Source organism: Pogoniulus pusillus, chromosome 19 (genome assembly GCF_015220805.1).
Source record: "Pogoniulus pusillus isolate bPogPus1 chromosome 19, bPogPus1.pri, whole genome shotgun sequence".
Lineage (NCBI taxonomy): Eukaryota > Metazoa > Chordata > Aves > Piciformes > Lybiidae > Pogoniulus > Pogoniulus pusillus.
The window spans coordinates 19399007-19411170 of record NC_087282.1 but is presented as its reverse complement, the minus strand read 5'-3'; the positions used below and the strand labels follow the sequence as shown (position 1 = coordinate 19411170).

The 12164-nt window shown below is 46.8% G+C and overlaps 1 protein-coding gene across 1 annotated transcript in view; it reads right to left on the bottom strand.

Annotated features, from left to right (window-relative positions):
- Positions 1 to 1888: 1888 nt before the first annotated feature.
- The window catches only part of CD99L2 (CD99 molecule like 2), a 35042-nt gene continuing 24766 nt past the window's right edge, over positions 1889 to 12164 (bottom strand). Inside the window, exons 6-11 of the mRNA XM_064159580.1 lie at positions 11826 to 11918; positions 10018 to 10080; positions 8964 to 8996; positions 8748 to 8867; positions 6143 to 6208; positions 1889 to 5694 (exon numbers count right to left, since the gene is read on the bottom strand). Coding sequence (XP_064015650.1) covers positions 5630 to 5694; positions 6143 to 6208; positions 8748 to 8867; positions 8964 to 8996; positions 10018 to 10080; positions 11826 to 11918 — 440 coding nt within the window. The 3' untranslated portion in view covers positions 1889 to 5629. The remainder of the gene's footprint in view (positions 5695 to 6142; positions 6209 to 8747; positions 8868 to 8963; positions 8997 to 10017; positions 10081 to 11825; positions 11919 to 12164) is intronic.

Below are 12164 nucleotides of genomic sequence, written 5' to 3'. Positions count from 1 at the left end.
GTTCCTTCAGCTGACTCATTATCAGGGAGTCTTCTCTGATCTGCGAGGAGGGCACTGGGGGAGTTAGTTAGATATTAAATGTATAAGCACAATGGATGTTTCAGGATGTACTTAGCATGGATGTTTTCATACAGCTCATAGATGCTAGTTTAAAGCATAGTTTTATATTGAAGAGATGACTGTGCTCAGTCTGCTTCCTGATAATTAGGTTTGTTTTCTTTCTATTAACTAATTCTGTCATTATTTTTAGTTTGTAATGAGGCAGTGTTGAACTGTTTGAGCAAAGAGCAGAATCCTGTTTCCTGATGATGCACCTTGGACTTCTTATTCAAAAGCCAGTTCTTTGCTTTGGTTTTGGATGTGCAGGAATAGCAAGCAGTTAAATTTGACCTGTGGGATTTTTGTTACCAGTGACATGCAAGGGAGGGAGGAGGGAACAACCTGAACTCAGTATCCCAGAACAGGATTAAGCCTCCGTAACCAAATGAAATATTATTTAGCTATAAAGTAAGCTTAGTGAATCATCAGCACCTGACATTTTGCCATTTTAGTCCTCTTTCAGAGCTGAATTACACTTTTTCCTCTTCGTATATAAAATCAACTTTTTTTTTCCTGTTTTTAATTAAAATGGAAGAAGGCCTTAAACTGGTTAACACTCCTGTCTGCTTGGGTTTGTTCCCTGCATAGGCAGCCTTCCTCTCAAGGAGTTAAAGCTTTAGCCAAGTGTTTGGTTTTCCTTACTTTCTGAGAAAAGCTGTACTAATTGGTACACTGGATGTAGTAACAGCAAAAGGAATCAGCAGCTCTCAGTCATGTGCCTTGAGCCCCACAGCAGAGGACAAAGTAAAATTTTGTGTTAAAAAGGCAAAACAAAATGTCAGTTTGCTGAGACATCTACTGAACTAAGTGGGTATCATAGTAGAAATCTTTTGACTGCCCTATAGTGGGCAGTGGGAAAGAAACAATTTCATTTCTACAAAGAACATGAGTCAGAAGTAGTTTAAAATATAAACCAACTTTTTTTGACAGAGTAAGTGCTATGTCCTTATGCAAAGATGAAAATGCATGGGAGAGTCATCTACTGGATGTGAAAACACAGAGAGAAGTGCAGGAAACCTGAGGTGAAAGACTGAAAGCCAGCTGAGTTGAGGGCAGCCAGGGATGCAGGACACTACCTGGAGTTTCTTTGCTGGGTGTCCTGAGGTGAGCATGTATGTGTGTGAATACTTCTTTTTTGCCATTAGAGCTGTCATAATATTATTTGTGTTCTCACCAAGTCCAGTTTGATTTGGTTTTGCAAATGAAGTTGTTAGTGTCCAGCTATGGGCCCCTCAACACTAGAGACATGGACCTGCTGGAGGGGGTCTAGAGAAGGGTCACAAAGATGATCAGTGGGCTGGAGCACCGCTCCTATGAAGACAGGCTGAGAGAGCTGGGGTTGCTCAGTCTGGAAAAGGCCCCAGGGAGACCTTTTTAGATACATTTCAGTGTCTGAATGGCACCTACAGGAAGGCCAGGAGAGGACTGTTTAGAAGGGCTTGCGGTGACAGCATGAGAGGCAATGAGTGATTTAGGCTGGACATCAGGAGGAAGTCCTTCACAATGAGTGCTAAAATACTGTCCACAGGTTGCTGAGGGATGTGACTGAGGCCCTGCTGCTGGGGACATTCAAGATCAGACTGCATGTGGCCCTGGGCAGCCTGATCTAGGAGGGATCCTCACTCACTGCAGGGGGGTTGGACAAGATGAGCTTTGAGGATACCTTCCAACCCAGTGCAATCCGAATCTGTGTAGTTGATGAAGAGGTAATGTACAAAGAAGATGTAGGCCACCATTTGCAGTGAACTTCCAATATGAAAAACAAAACCCAAAAAACTCAAGTCTAAAATGTCTTAGTAACCAACTTGTTTTATTTGGCATTTTCCATTGGTAGTCAAATTCTGACTTTCACCCCATGACCCTTACATACATTTAGCAAAATTACTTTCTTACAGCGCAACGCCGAACTTTCATTTGATGTAGATCACTTCTGCATCAACAAACAGTAGGCCTTGCTTGTAAGTAAAATGACAAAGATTCTCTAATTTCACACCTTTTTTTCTGAACTTTGTATGTTCCTGAACCTCCTTTGTTGCAGAAGCAGATTTTAAAAGCCTTAACCTGTCGGCTCACCTTACTTCTTTGGAATTTGAAATGGTATTATGACCTAATTCCACTTCTGCCACAACAAATGAGTAAAGAACAACAATGCAGCACTTGTAAGAGTTCATTAGTGGGGTTGCATGAAAAGGACTTGAGTCTGTAGTGCCAAAAAAAATCTGAAATTCATGCCAGTATTCTCAACTGAAGAACCTGAAAGGAAGAAACAGCTATGGTATTGCCAAAACTCAGAGAAACTGCTACAGTAGTGCCAAAGGAAAACGCAAGGAATAGACAGAATCACCAACAGGAAATGAGCTAGTTAAATCCTTCCAATTCTTTGCTCTCTCTGTAATTGAGAAACCTTTAGGGAATAGTTTTATTAAAACCAGCTTTAGTTAAGTTGAAGGGAGACGTGATAGTAAAAAGAGCTCGCAGCACAGGTAGCACCTAAGCTCTCAGGAGAGCTGCATGTAGATACGTTATTTTTGGACTCAAATCATCCCAGTTTTCCAGTCTTTCGTGGCCTTTGCTTACAAAGGACGAGGAAGTTCACACCAGGTGTACAAAACCTAAATGCAGGATTTAAAATTCCATATCCCAACTGAAAGAGAAGAGTTACTAATTAAATTAGAGGGAAAGGTTAGTTCTAGGTCAGGTGTTTCAGAGCTTGGGTCACTACTAGGAAAATACAGAGGAGTCTTCTCCCTTGCTGTAATGCCTAAGGTACATTAGACGGTAGGAACTCTATTTCTTGGAGACTGCTCTGACAATTCAGATGAAGAAGGAGACAAACTGCAACAAACTGCAATCAGTTTAAACCTGCACTGACATTTAGATGTTAAAACTTTTGTCCAGTTCTGAAGAGAAGACCCAGGTGGTTTCATTTCTTCAAGTGAAGTATTTGTTCATATTTGCCTATTTGAAATCCTAGAGAAAGAGATCTTGAATTCTGGTACTGTACACCTTGGAAGAAGTACTCCCTTTCACTGGGCATTTTTGGCTGTCCTCATACATAGAAATTAACACTGAGGCATTAAATGTTCACCAAAGTCATAGAAAAGGCCCTGGGGAAAGGAGGACTTCTAGCTTCTAAAGAATAAGTGAAATCTGGTTTGGGGGTTGTGGGTTGCTTTGGGCTTGTTTGTTTTTGGTGAATTCCATCTGTTTCTCCTCTGTTCCTGTGTAAGAGTTTCCCAGAGGAGGAGTAGGTGCTGTAAACACCCCACTGCACTGCCCACTAAGCAAACAGGGAGGGCACAGTGAATGCAGTAAACTCAGCGACCTGCATCTGCACAAAACACCATCACTGGCAAAAGGAGAAATGGAGTTTGCTCGCTCTAAGCCAGGAAAATGGCTCCTAGTAATGGTGTAACACCTACACTAACCTTCTCAAAACGTTTTTTATGCTACAGCTCTCAAATGTATTTGGCTAAGAAAGAAAACCAGGAGATGGTACTTGGTAATGGAGATGCCAAACTCCGCTGTATGGCAGAGGCACCTATATTCCTGCACGTGATTATTGTAGCAGTTTAAGAGCTAACCCTCCGCAGGTGAGCCGAGTCCCTCCCCCATGAAAACCCTTCTCTGGAAGTAAGCAAACAAAAAGTGCATCCCAGCTCTATCTTCACCGATAACTACTTCTTTTTTGTTTGTTTTCTAATCCCAGCACATTCATAGAGCAAAGCAGCAGTAGTTTATAGCAGTATTGTTGTGTTCTGAATAGGTGAGGCACTATTTATCCCTAGAACTCATCTCCCTTGCAACTCCGTGGCTGTTCTGCCAGAGCTAGTGTAAGGCTTTAAAAATGCAAGTGTTAGAAAGAGCAGAAAGAATTGTGCAGCTATTGCAAAATACTTAACCATGCTACTAGGCAATTTCCTTTCAAATGGAGCTATTAGGCAGTGATGCTCCTAGGCTGATTCACCTCCTGGCCAGGCCTTCTGTAAGTTGTGTCTACCTGAAAAGTGTGAATTTGTACTTCAAACTGAAAAGCATTTCTTTTAAATATATATACACTCACACAATGTGGGATTTGCAAAACAGTACAAAAATGCAAACATTTCAGGTTTATATATAAACAGTGAGTACCTTTTACACCTTAGGAAGTGAATTTTCCTTCACTGAAGAGCATGCTTTTCAGGCAATTATTGATTAGGGTAAATGTAGCAGAAAGTGGCAGTGTCAGAATTGAGCAGTGATAAAAAAGGGTTGGGGAGGAATTAAAAACATAAACACAAATTCTTGCAAGGCAATGAAGGTCAGGTCTTGATACTACTGGTTCTGCAGCACTGAGGAGGCTTGTGTGAGTTCTTGCTCACAGGGATCTAGGTGGTGGTGTCAGTGCTTCCCAGAAGGTTGCAGGACAGCAATGGAGCATTCTGTCAGGAGATTTTGCCTCTTTCAGAGGTTAGCAAGTGACACAAAGGCTGAAGCTTTGTATCCTTTTGCTGCCTCAGATGTCAGAGTGCATCTTGCTAAGCTTGACCTCTCTTGTGGAGGTGAACGTTACAGGTTGTAACAGACACCTACTTTATTTTCTTGCTCATTCAATCTGTTATTTGTTCTAGTGAGAATGAGATCTGCACCTGCCCTTGAAAACATCCAAGCACACAGTTTTAGTTTCAGGGCCAACGCAGGTAGACAGTCAAAGGTTTTACTTAAGTCCAGGTAGACAATGTCCGTGGCACTTCCCGCATCCAGTAGGTGCATCTCCGTGCTGTAGAGCGAGATCAGATCAGGCAGGACCTGCCTTCCATAAACCCGTGCTGACTGGGTCTGATTGCCTGGCTGTGGTGTCAGTGCTGTGTGACGGCACTCACGATGAACTGCTCCACGACATTTCCTGGCACCATGGTCAGAGTGGCAGGTCTGTAGTTCCCTGGATCATCCTTTTGGCCCTTCTCGTAGATGGATGTCACATTACCTAGCCTCCGGTCAACTGGAACCTGCCCACTTAGCCAGGACTGTTGACAGATATTGGTGAGTGGCTTGGTGAGCACATCTGCCAGCTCCTTAAGTTAACCTCGGGTGGATCCCATCTAGTCCCATAGACTTGTGCACATCTAAGAGGCACAGTAGGTTGCTGATCATTTCCTTCTGGGTGGGGGGCACAAGTCTTTGTATGGTTTGCTTTGGATTGCTATGTACAGGCACTTCACTGTCCTCAATCCTGTAAGCTCTTCAACTCCTCAAAAAAGACCTTGTCCCTTAATTAAAACTGACCACTACTGAAGCACCATCTGTTTGGTTTGCATACAACTGGACATGAAACCTACACTATGACTTTGCTGTAAACATAAAACCTCTTTACAAAAAAGTACACAAATGCTACCACTCTAACCCTAAAGCCTAGAGCAGTAAGAAGCCAGTTCAAGCCTAAGTACACATTAAATAGCTTTGGAGTCAAATTAAATAATAAGCTAAATTACAAGCATGTAAGATCTCCGTTTGCTGCTGACTGATTCCTTTCTAGCCCCAAGTCACGCTTTTAAATCTTCGCACTGTCTTGTTTTGGTGGTTCTGCTGACTGTGTTTGCAGTACTGAATATTTAACTAGGGAGAGAAGGGGAAAAAAAACAACAGATGATGAGTACAATAGCACACGATGGAACCATAGTGCAAGCAACGGGTGCCCAGTACTGGCTGGTTGTATGTGACAGTGGAAAAGCCTTTGTCACAGCCTCAATTATCTTAGGAAAGAAGGATCATAGTTTTCTTGTGTAAGCCACTCCTGATGGCTGAAAACATGAAAGCTAAATATTAACTGCCAGCATTTGCAGCAAGAGCCTCTTAGTCTCTTACCATGGCTTTCCTTTATGTGCAATAAAGGGGGGAAAACACTGTGGTGGGTGTTTCACAAAAAGCTGCAGCATCACCTAAGTGCTGTCTTCATCAAAGAGATGCAGTGACTCAGTACAGCACAGGGGATGTTAAGAAAGTCCCTCAGTAAAGCTGCTTTTGTGGCTGGATGCAGACAGGGTAAGGAATGCCAGGTTCTCACCTTGGGGTTCCTCGCTTACAACAGCTTCCATGTTTTCTCCTTTCACATACTCCGCATTAAGTCCCTCTGAGAAGTAACAATAAAGAAAGTGAGATGGGTGGGTAGAAAGTAAAAGCTATCTGCTTTGATGCCTTAAAAGCCCTGGTCACGGGGCCTACCTGTTGTAAAGGACAAAATGCCTTTTTGCAACCTCCTCTGCACTAAGAGCAGCACAGAAATACTAGTAAACCACACAGCTGAGAAAGTGTGGCTGGGTTTTAAAGTGACCACACAGGCTTACCTAGAAGGCAGAGCCTCTAGCACCAGCCTCTTTTTCTGAGTTCCTTGCTTCATCTTTATCATACGAAGCACCGAGGCTAATCACTGTGCTAAGGCTCAGCCAGAAGTGCATGGAGGAGCTGCGGCTTCTGGCCAGGGCTGCTGTGTAGCGGGGGCGGTGGCTCAGCACGGATAGATGGTCTAGTTCTCATTAACAGCTAAGTTATGCAGAGCTGCAAGACGCTGGGCTGTGGTGATGAAGCAGGATCCCAGTGGGGTGTCAAATCCTAAATAAGTCCCTTATTTAAATGCAAAGAAGACTCCAGTGTTTGCAACAAGTGCAGCCCAGGCAAAGGGGCAAGGCTGGTGGGGAGACAGGTGGCTGCAAGGTGGCACTGAGAGGATGTGCAAATGCAAGGAGGTGGCTCTGATCACCCTGGTCCAGACCAGAATTGCAGAGGATTGAGTAAAGGCTGTTTAGGATGCATCACCACACCTCAGCTGTGCTCTGTTGCTTCTCTAGGACCTCTCTGGAAAGAGGCAGACACAAGAGTCCTTTGCTAACCACTGCCCTCTTAAGGAGGGAGCAGGATGGGGTAGTGGCCATGCTAGTTTTCAAAAGGAGGGCTGAGGCAGTCCATACTGTGGCCATGCAACACACACTTCTTAGGCATCTAAACTTCATGTGCGTCCAAAAGCAATACAGAGTGTGGAGGGGACCTACTGTGCCCTACCAGCAGGTTTGGATGCTCGTTTGTATCTCATGTATCTCAGGGAGCAGTGCTGGAGCCAAGGCAAAGCAGTGCAGTGGCAGACTTCATGCAGTAACGGGGCAGCTGCTGCCAGCAAGGCACAGAAGGGAAGAAGTGACTGAAGAACCCTCCATGCCAGCATAGACACGGCAGTCTGTGGCTGGTCCAGCTGTGGAGGCAGGAGGGGACCTGCCAGAGCAGCACTTACAACTAGTATCCTGCTTGGGCACAGCAAAGCAGATTGGGCAGAGGAACACAGAGAGGATGAGACATAGCCCAGGGCACAGCAGATGTGGTGTAAGAAAAGAAAGTGGGATTATCAGTCAGCATTGTTCTCATCCTTTAGAGGAACCAGCAGATGCTGGTCAGAAGCTCAAAAGCAAGCAGTGGAGTCCCAGCCTGGCCACCACAGGAGGACAGGTGGGCAAGGGAAAAAGCTGAGCCTGTTCCTCTGTGCTTGAAGGATGTGGTCATCACACAGCACTGCTGCCTCTTCCAAGACATGTGTTTTGCTGGGATAACACCGAATGCAATTTTCGTTTCTCAATAAAAAGCCACTTGTGCAGTAGCTGACGGCTCTTAGATTTCTGTCATGCGTTGCAATGCATCTAAGGCCTGACATTAGCCCAGCATGCCATGTCTGATGGCTTAAATTAATCCTCCTTTATAATTAACTTTAATTTCCTGCCGCCTTTCTGGGGCTTTGTGTCTCTCAGCTTCCCCCTCATCAAAGCTTTTACTCTTCTTTTTTTTTAATTATTTATTCTTGCCAAAATATCATTTAAGTGGGGGGAATATATAAGGGTGTTCCATTCCATCACATTCATTTGACTTTTCCTGCTGATCTCATTTACCCAAATGCTCCTGTTTGTCTCAGGCACAACTGGGAAAATAGCACGATTCCAGCAGAAACTTCCAACCCCAAACACCCATCCCCCAGAACAAAGTAGGCTTGCAGATTTCAGCTGAGGAATCTAAACAGAGCTTTCCTGCATCTGACTATAACCACCCTGTAACAGCCAGGCTGGTGCTATGGGGTGATGCTGTCAGGACACCCTTACACCCAGCAGCTGTATGGGGCAGCTGATGCAGAAGGTGCCTCGTGAGAGCATGAAGCTTTGCTGCTTAATTTGCCCTTAATTGCAGTGAGTGCTGCAAGCCTGTGGGAGGGTGGGTTGGGTTGTATCACAGCTGCAGGTGCTTGTTCAGTTTCCTTCTCTTCTGACTGGTGATTTTTTTCCTACCTCTTGCTGAAATTTTAGGGGAGTTTTTGGCTTGCTGGAGGGTGGAGTGTTCTTTTTCCATATTTATCCTGTTTGGTGTCAGTGTGTTCATCTTTGTGGCTGGCTGTGTGAGGGGCTGTGCACAGCCTGTGGAGTGGCAGTGGGTGCTGGGAATATTGGGGCTGGTGGGTCTCTGCCTGTGCAATGCATGACCAGGTAGGGGTGCTTCATAATCCATAGCTGGTCTTTGCTCTGCCAGCTCTGGTCACTGGATGCCTGACAGCCCTTCCAGCTTCCAGCTTGGAAAATGGCAGTGGGATTCAGGAATGTTTACTCTTTACCCCTGGGGTACTCCATGTTGGGGGGACTTACGCTGGATGCTGAAGCAGAACTTCTTCTGCTGGTAGGAGATGTAGCTGGAGACAGCCCCGATGAGAGCCATGGCCAGGCCGCTGGCAATACCGGCGATTGTTCCTGTCTCCACTGCTGTGCCTGTGGGGTGCAGAGAGAGCAGGGTGCTGTGCAACAGGGGTGCCCACACCACCCAGCCCGTCCCTCCACCACTCCTATGGCCCTAGTGGTACCTACCTCCGTAGTCGCCGTTAGTGCTACCCCCATCACCTGCAAGAGATGTGAGCCTGTCAGTGGCCTCATATCCCTCTGCTCCCTCCACCTCTGTGCCAGGCAGCCTGAGAGGGAGCAGGGAGAGGGACAGCAACCCGGCACCAGGGACACCTCTGGGCTGGGGAGCAAATGCATGTTCCCGTGGGGTGCAGTGTCTCTGCTGTCCCAGACCTCTGCTGGCTCCCCAGGGTGGCTCCTCATTGTTTCTCAGAGAGGTCTGAAGCTGCTCCTCTCTCCCATCACATGGGCCTGGGGGCAACTTTGGAGGGAGCCTCTGCAGAGGACACCTCTGCCTGTTAACCTCGGGTTAACCTCATGCTTGCCCCATGCCACCGTTGGTGTAACAAGCAGATAAATGAAATGCTGTCAGACAGTCACACACAGCACACTTGTGCAGCAGAGAGGTGACTGGCTAAGCTCTATAATGGCAAGGGATCTTCACTTGGCTTAAAGTCTATTTTAAAATCACCTTCCCTGGAGAAACAGGGCTGAGAGGAGAAGCCACTCCTGCTGCAAGCTTCAGTCCTCACTGAGCCACTTGCATCCTGAATTTATGGAAGCAGGTCAGCATTGTATTAATGTCTCCAATGCAGTTTGTCCTTGGCATGGGGATTCATTAACTGTTGATTTGGCTTGTGGTGTTCATCTCTTCACTCAGCTGCTTTTAGCATTTAAGGATGTGGATCCCTGCAATGTGCAACTTATCCCATTCTTGCTGGTTTTCTGCCGTTACAACAACCGGTGGTTGCATGGTGGAAGGCAAATTGCAGATCCCATCTGCCCTGGTGGCAGCTAGAGCTGCAAAGCCTTTGTGAGGTCAAAAGTACACACCTCCAACTGCTGGCATGAGGTGTGACCACAGAGGCCAGAAATTGTGTGTCCTGGGCCCCAGGACGGAGACCCATCAAAGATGAGCACCACTCTGCTCAAGGTGGCGCCTAGGAGTGTGGCTGGCACGGAGATTATTGCTCAAGCTGTGACTGCTAAAGCAACCAAAGGTATATAGGTCACCACTTACCCTTCTTCTTGTCCGGGCTGTAGCCACCGGCCACGACATCCTCCAGGTCACTGTCTGAAAATGCTTTCAAAACAACAGCAACAAATGGTGGCACCCAGAGGGAGACATGGCCCCAGGGGAGGTAGTGGCCACGGGCTTCGTGACAGTTGGAGGAGCTTAGCCTCTTAACCCACACGAAGCCAAATTCTCCCAACAAAACACCAAAGCCTCCTTCCCAAAGGAGAAAACAATGCCACGGGAAGGGGAAATAGCATGTGGCTGGCTTGGGATGAGAGAGATGCCCAAACCCAAATGCCTTTGGATGGACAGGGCCTAGAAACAAGACTTTTGGGGGATTGTGGGTGGGGGTCACCTGTGAGCATCACACACCCGGGGTGGGATCGGCCTCCTGCAAGCCCTTGCTCCTGGGGACATATTCCTCTGCTGGGCAGACAGAGGCTCCTGTTATTTGATTGTTTTCTCTAAAATCTTGTGGCTCTTTTGAAGAGCTGTGTGGGGCTCTCTGTGCAGCAAGGCCCAGAGCAGGGGTAGGCATGCACATTTAAACCACTGGACTCCCAGTCAGCCAGCTGGATCATCTCAGGGTCCGGCAGGAGGCAGGGACCTGACTCCTACCCAGAAGGAAAAAGCAGGTCTAGTGGAAGAACTGAACACCAGCACATCTTGTACAGGTGAAAAATGTCTTGGACATGGTCGAAGAAGGAATGTTTAATTCATGCACAAAAGGCACAGAGCAGCACGGCCTGGGAATCAGCAGCTGAATGAGTGGAGCCGTTGAACTTCTTGGTCCCAGTCCCAGAGGGATCTTCACAGTGCAGCAACATGCATGATCAAACGAGCCAGCAAAAGGCTCCTTCTCTGATGCTGCACTTTGGGAAGTGTTACCTTTGCCTTAACAGCCTGGAAGAATCTGTCTTATTCACCAGCTTACCACAAAACCCAGATTTATGGGCTTAGTAGTGAGTGTAAAAAGAGAAAACCCCTTGGCTCTTGGAGAAGACTCAGGCAGTCCAGGGTGCAGCAAAGCCAGAGGAATGTGTGTGCTGGTTTGTGATGGATGCCGTGCTCCAGCGGTTCAACACTTCAACCTTTGCTGCAGGATTCTGGAACCTCAATAAGCCCAGAATGTCCAAGTGCAGACAAGTCAGCTAGTTAATGCAATCTAATAAAAGATCTGACTATTAATTACACGTGTGAGCAGGGTATACAGCCATCTCGACATCAATAAACTAGCCATGCAAAGTCTGCTTTCCAGCACAAGTGCTCAAGGGAACAATCCTGGTAGACAAGTGATTCATTTACCAGAGTATTTTAGAGATGGAAAAAGCCTCTCCCAGCCTGTGGTGTGTGTTATGCCAGGCCTTCAGCCTGCTCCAGATTTATGTCTTGGCAAAGAGTGGGAACCTCAGCAGCACATGCCCTCGGTTAAATAGCTGTCAGGTACATGGGCAAGGGGGAACTTAACATGATCACCACATTTTAATGGGTCAGAAGAGACCCTGAGAAAGAAACCTGCAGATAGGCAACAGTTCATTAGGCAGAGCCCCTCTCTGCCAGAGACCACTGAGGTGGGGGCTCCTTCTCTCCCTGCAGGAAAGGAAACCTTCCCTTCCTCTGCGTGGGCAGGGAAGAGACAACAGTGCTGGCTGCAGCCAGGTGCCTCGGGCAGGGAAGCCCCTGGGTTTCTCCTTACGCTGTCACTTGGCAGCGATGGTGCCTGGCAGTGAGACCGTGTTCCCAGGAGGGGCAGGGCAGGATCTCCTTCAAGTCCTGGTGGCAAGCAGCATGGAGAGGGGAAATCAACATACCTTCACCTGGGTTTACATTCGATCTCCCGGGATCTTTCCTATCGTTTTTATCATCAAGGGCATCAGCCAAGTCAAAATCCATAGGATTCTTTCCTAAGAAACAACATGAGGGTTAGCAGTGCTAAGGGACTCTGCAGTAAATGAATTAATCAAGGAAATGGTTAGCTTGGTCAGGAGAAAGTGCTAGTGAAAGGGATGATGGCCCCTGACAGAAGTACCTCCTAGCTTTGCTCTGCAGCTCTTCCAAACCCATCCTGTTTCATGTCCCTGTATCACTGTGGTGAGAAAAGCCACATTCTTTCCACAGAAGGTCTCACACCATGGCTCGAGTACCAGGCA